Source organism: Trichosurus vulpecula, chromosome 4 (genome assembly GCF_011100635.1).
Source record: "Trichosurus vulpecula isolate mTriVul1 chromosome 4, mTriVul1.pri, whole genome shotgun sequence".
Taxonomy (NCBI): domain Eukaryota; kingdom Metazoa; phylum Chordata; class Mammalia; order Diprotodontia; family Phalangeridae; genus Trichosurus; species Trichosurus vulpecula.
The window spans coordinates 258,631,700-258,637,699 of NC_050576.1; the positions used below are offsets into that span (position 1 = coordinate 258,631,700).

The 6,000-nt window shown below is 41.1% G+C and overlaps 1 protein-coding gene across 1 annotated transcript in view; it reads left to right on the forward strand.

The window, feature by feature from the left end:
* CLRN1 (clarin 1) overlaps window positions 1-5,564 on the forward strand; it is a 45,472-nt gene extending 39,908 nt beyond the window's left edge. Inside the window, exon 3 of the mRNA XM_036753207.1 lies at window positions 5,299-5,564. Within this exon, the coding sequence (XP_036609102.1) occupies window positions 5,299-5,564 (266 nt within the window). The remainder of the gene's footprint in view (window positions 1-5,298) is intronic.
* The last annotated feature ends 436 nt before the right edge of the window (window positions 5,565-6,000 follow it).

The window sequence follows — 6,000 nt, forward strand, 5'->3', positions numbered from 1 at the left end:
CAAATCCCATCCTTTGTCCACTGTATCACCAAGTTGCCCAGTCTCCATGCTCACACAACTCATAACATATCAGATAAAGAATTTGAACTCAGATCTTCCTAAATCCAGTTCTAGCACTCTAATTTTTATATCATATTTGCTCTAATGTTGCATCCCCTAAGTAGAATGTAAGCTCTATGAGGACTTAGAGACTGCCATTTTTCATTTTTGTATCCCTGGCGCCTGTTACGTGGCCATTTACATCATAGGGATTTAAGAAATTTTTTTTAAATTGAATTAAATTATGTATACATTTCTCATTATGGCCCCATATTGTTTTCTATCATAATTATAGAAAGCTAGCCCTTCCCCATGCCATAGTGGCAGTGTTAATTTTCCTCCCCTGTATACTATTTTGTATGACTGTATATTTTCTGACAAATTCAGACCCTATTTTTTCTAACAATCTCATCAACTTAGAAAAATTGCTTTTATAATCTGACCCTCTTCTACATGGAGCTATTCTCTCTTTCTGATGCCAAGTGGTAACTGCTGCTTTGATTCAAATACATCTGCCTGAGCTCTTCATTTCTTAAACAGAGGTAAGACTCAAACTCACTGTCCTTACTCCCTGACCACAGCCTTCCTGGGAACCCACAGCAAAGGCACCTGCCATTCTCTACCTGTTTTTGCAGAGTTCAGAGAAATGAACCTCCTTTCTCTTTTTTTTTCCCCATTGCTCATTGTCTGCATGTATAGATATGGCAGCCATCAATCATTTGAAATGAAGCCCCAGGAGAAGATAACATCTTCCATTTTTGGAATTCTCCGTTGACTACATAATCTTCAGTGACTGATTTTTCAAGAGATTTTTGCATAATTTTACAGAAAATCAGAGCTCACCACAGGCAGATATTCCTTTCTCCAGCCAAGGCATTTATCATGGCAGGGAGGAAAGTTGAATGGCAAGAGGCTGGATTGGAGTCAGGAAAGGCCTGGGATTGAACCTTGCCTCTGATCCTGACCGAACAATGATGGTCAAAATGGTCCTTGGTTTGGCGTTTCAGAAATAAACTGAGCAGGATTGATGGCATGTACACAGTGTTTAATAAGAGAGCTCCCTTTTCCAGGCCCACAGCAATGGAGACCCACCTGACTCCCAATTTCCTCCACATCCAGGGATCTGAGGGTAGGACCACCCACAGGATTCTTAACTATTTCCCCAGACAGTTGAGAAAAGCTGAAATGCTGTAGGTGGCAACTAAATCAGTTGCCACCAACTCAAGCCTGAGGTTTTTTTCAGACACCAGAGCAGTGGTTTCCAATTCTAGATGTTTGAGCAATTGCCAGATGAGCAGAACGTATGCGTTGCTCCTGCTGATAGGCAAGAGGGCTCAGTGAGCACCTGCTGAGTGCCTTCCTTCATTGCAAAAGCAGCAAACTATGGCGCATGGAATGTTCCACATTCTGTGAGCTGTGCTCAATGTGTTTGTTTATTGTTTTTACTGAACTGCCTGTCTTTCTCTTTCTTTTCAAATTTTTGTTATAAGAGAAAGGCTCCTTGGGCAGGGGCGTGTGGAAGGATATACTTAGAAATAAATGTGTGGTTAAAAACAAGAAGCATCAATAAAATAGAATAAAAGGAAATACAAAAATGGGTATGGATATTGTTACAGCTGGGTGCTGCCATGTATAGAGTGCTCGATCTTGAATCAGGAGGACCTGAGTTCAAATCTAGCCTCAGACACTTAAGAGCTGTGTGATTCTAAGGAGTCATTTCATGTACTGCCTCAGTTCCTTCATCTGTAAAACGGGGTTAGTAATAGCGCCTACCTCCCAAGGCACTTAGGAGGAGCAGATGAGATCATCCTTATAAGTGTGCTTTACAAACCTTCAAGTGCCATAGAAACACTAGTCATGATAAGAATGATGACGATGATGTGAACTGAAGGAAGCGTGGCAACATTCCAGAGTCAAATCTAAGGGACTCCATACTAATGACAAGATTCTGGGATGACTCCCCATCCAGATGTGACCTAGGGCACTGCTTGGGTTCCTAAAAACTCATAAACATTGATCCGAGGATGCTGGATATCACCGACTGGCAACCCCACAATTCAGCAATCCCTGGCAGCTTCTTATGATGGAAAGAACCCTGGATTTGTAGTCAGATCATGGCTTCAGATCCCAGCTTCCCCACCCAGTCTGTGTGACCTTGAGCAAGTTCCTCAAAGCCTCTTAAAGTAAAATGAGGGAGTCTGACCAGGTGATCCCCGAGAGGCCTTGTAGCTCTGCCACTATAATTCAGGCTTCAAAGCCTGGCAGGTCCAAGAAAAATGGAGCAAAAGATCTCTGCTAGGGAATGGGCCTTCGATCTAGGAAGTCGAGAGCTTATGCCTCTGTTTACCCTGAATTTTATTGAGAGAAGGAACCAGAAGCCTTTTGGAAGTGGTGACCCAGGGTTTAGGGAAAAGAGATGGGGGTGTTCTTGTCCTTCACCACTACATTAGTGCATGGATACTTCTCTGCCCGAGAATGGCCACTATAAATGGGTTTGCATGCCACCTTTGGCACCTTTGCCCTTGATCTAAACCCCGCTAAGCAACATTGGCAGAGCAAGGAAAAAAGCCAGACCTCAGCCATATATATTTTCCTTTCATTTCCCTGATTTCCAGGACAATTGTCTAATCTTATCTAAATTTAGTCTCTTTTCCCTAGTAATGCACTGGGGTTCACTATTCTATACCAAGTAAGACCTTACTGAATGTATTTAATTTTATATTATATATGTTATATATGTACCTATATACATATACATGCATGTATACGTATACATATATGTCTGTGTCCACACACACACTTGACTCCTCCATTAGAATCTTCTAAGCTCACTGCAAATTCTGATTACTTCTTTCTTTGCACTTGTATCCTCAGTACCTAGGACAGTGCTTGGAACATGCTTGGTATTTAATGACTACTTTGTGATTTATTGACTGATAAATGCTTGCTGAGGTGAGACTCAATAGAGATTTGGGGACAAATAGGGCATAGAACCCCTATTTCCCCCCAGACCATTGGAATCCAAACCATTCTATTTTTCATACATTTCCCCCCAAGGCCCTGAATGAGTCAATGGCCAGGTTCAGAGAATCACCAAATTTTGGAGTTGGAAGAAACTTCTGTGGCCCTCCAATCCAACTCATACATGAAAAAGAATTCCTTTGTTTGACATCATATCTGACAAATGTTCATCTAGCCTTTGCTCACACACTCCAGTGAATGGGAACCCTCCATTTCCCATAGCAGCCCAATCCACTTTGCCATGGCTCTCATAGATAGGAAGTTTCTCCTGACATTGAGTCTAAATTAGCCTCCCCACACCTATGGCTCCCAGTTCTACTCTCTAGGGCCAATCACAATTAGCTTAATTCCTCTTCCATGTGACAAGCCTTCAAATGTTTGAGGACATCTCTTCATATTACCCACACACACACATGCACCTCAGGCTTCTCCAGGCTTAACATTCCCAGTTCTTTTAACAGAAACTCCTACAGCATGAATCTGAGGCCTTTCATCATTGTGGTTGACTCCTCTGGATGCTCTCCAGCTGATTGCTGGGATAGAAACAGAAAGGGGGAACACTATCTCTTGTACTCAGAGGCTCTATCCACCCATCATGTCTGAGGAGGATGCAGCCAAATGAATTTGGAAAAGCTTTGATTCTCAAGACTTCAAAAACAATTCTTGTTTTAGTTCAAAGCATGGTCTCAATGTAGAGACATTTCCCTTAATAAAGCTGCATTTTTGAAATAGTTAACAACTTGAAAAGGAAACCAAGCTTGAATTTTCTTTATAGTGCTAAAGAAACACCAGGATTTCACATCCTTATAAAAATGTGCCTTCACTGCATGGCCCAGAGAACACATTTCTAGAAAGAAAGAAGTGATATTTTTTTCTGCAACTTTCAAAGGAAAGAAGAAGAGAAAGCATCCTATTGTTATTATTAGTTGTAATTTTAATGCAGAGAGAACTGGTTTTCAGAATGAAACACAAAATGTTTAAACCATTTTTACAAGGAGTTACACAACTATGCTCAGAAGAGGTGGGAAGTAAATTTTCAAGGGGGAATTGCGTTGCTTAGAGAGGTGGTGGTGTTCCCTACTACCACCATCACCACCTTGCTGGCCAAATGCAAGGGATGCAGGAACTCCTTTTTGGTATGGGTTGGACTAAATGGCCACTGAGGGTTCCAACCTCCAAGATTTTGTGGGTCTATGATTCAAAGAAATTTTTTATCTGATTATTTTATTTTTTAAACTTGTGATTGAGTAAATACGATTAATAGTAAAGTAACAGATTTGTTTTGGCAGTTTTCCTTCTCCAGGCCCTCCTGCTAGCCTGTATTTTCAGACCTCCTGTAACCAATTCCCCCTACCTAAAACTGTTTGTAAGAAAGAGAAGGAAGGAAGGAAGGAAGGAAGGAAGGAAGGAAGGAAGGAAGGAAGGAAGGAAGGAAGGAAGGAAGGAAGGACGGAAAGAAGGAAGGAGGGAAGGAAGGAAGGAAGGAAGGAAGAAAAAAGAAACAATGAAAAAGAGAAATAAAGAAAAAAAGAAATAAGAGAGAGAGAGAGAGAGAGAGAGAGGGAGAGAGAGAACTCTCATAGTAGATATGCATAGTCAAAAGAAGCTAATGCCTTCATTAATGAACAAATCTATGTGTCCAGCACTGTGAGTCCATCATGTCTTTTTCAGGAGATGGGTAACAGACTTCATCTCTGGTCCTCTGGGATTGTTTGTCACTCACTGGTCATAGTTCTGTGGTCTTTCTAAGCCTTTTTCTGTGTAATGTTGTTTTCTTTGTACAAATTGTTCTCCTTGTTCTGCTCACTTCGCTCTGCATCAGTTCATAGATGTCTTCCCGATTTCCTCTAAAAAGGTTCATTTTGTCATTTCTTATGGCAAAATAACATTCCATTCCATTCATATGCTATAATTTGTTTAGCCATTTCCCAACAAATGGGCACTCTTTAATGTCCAGGTTTTTTGTTCCTTTGAAAAGAGGTGCTATAAATATTCTTCTACATATGGGTCCTTTTCCTTTTCTTTGCTCTTTTTAGGGTAAAGGCTTAGTAGTGGTTCTGCTGGGTCAAAGGGCTTGCAAGGTTTAGTGACTTTTTGAGCATCATTTCAAAAAAAACAAATATTTCCCCAATTTTTACTCTCCCTCCCCATTCCTCTTGGCCCCAGCCTGCCACCAGGATTGAGAAGTGTTTGCTCATCTCCTCATTTTGTTTTGCTTTCTTTTCCTCTTTGTTTTAGGCTCCTGTGGTTGTCTTGTTATGATACTGTTTGCCTCTGAAGTGAAGATGCACCATCTCTCGGAGAAAATTGCAAATTATAAGGAAGGGACGTTCATATACAAAACTCACAGTGAAAAATACGCCACCTCCTTCTGGATCATTTTCATGTGCTTCTCTGTGCACATTCTCAATGGGCTTTTAATCCGGCTTGCTGGGTTTCAGTTCCCTTTTGCAAAATCTAAAGACTTTGAGACTACTAGTGCAGCAGCAGATCTAATGTACTAAAAGATGGATTTTTTTCTCATCATCCACATAAGGAATGAGGCATCCTCGGCTCCTGGCAGTTCCGTCCCCAAATTAGATCTAAATAGATTTAAAGTAAGAAAATACATATTGACTGGGGACTTTGGGGGTAAATGGCTATTTTCTACACTAGCAAGGGAAGAAAATAAAGGTGGCGGAAGAAAGAACACGGTATGTGGAGAAGGGATTCTTTAAACAGCAGGAAGCCATTTTTCCCAGGTATTCAAAGGGAATCACGAACAGGAATAGTGAAAAGGATTCTCTTTGCATAAATCAAAGGCTGTGAAAAATCTCTTTTGCTGTGAGGGAGTCAGAAGATGTCTGCTTTGGGGAGACACATGCCCATCAGAAACTTGATTTCTGATCAAGGCAATCTTTATGGAAGATGCATGTATCAGCAATCAGGGCAGGGAGTGAA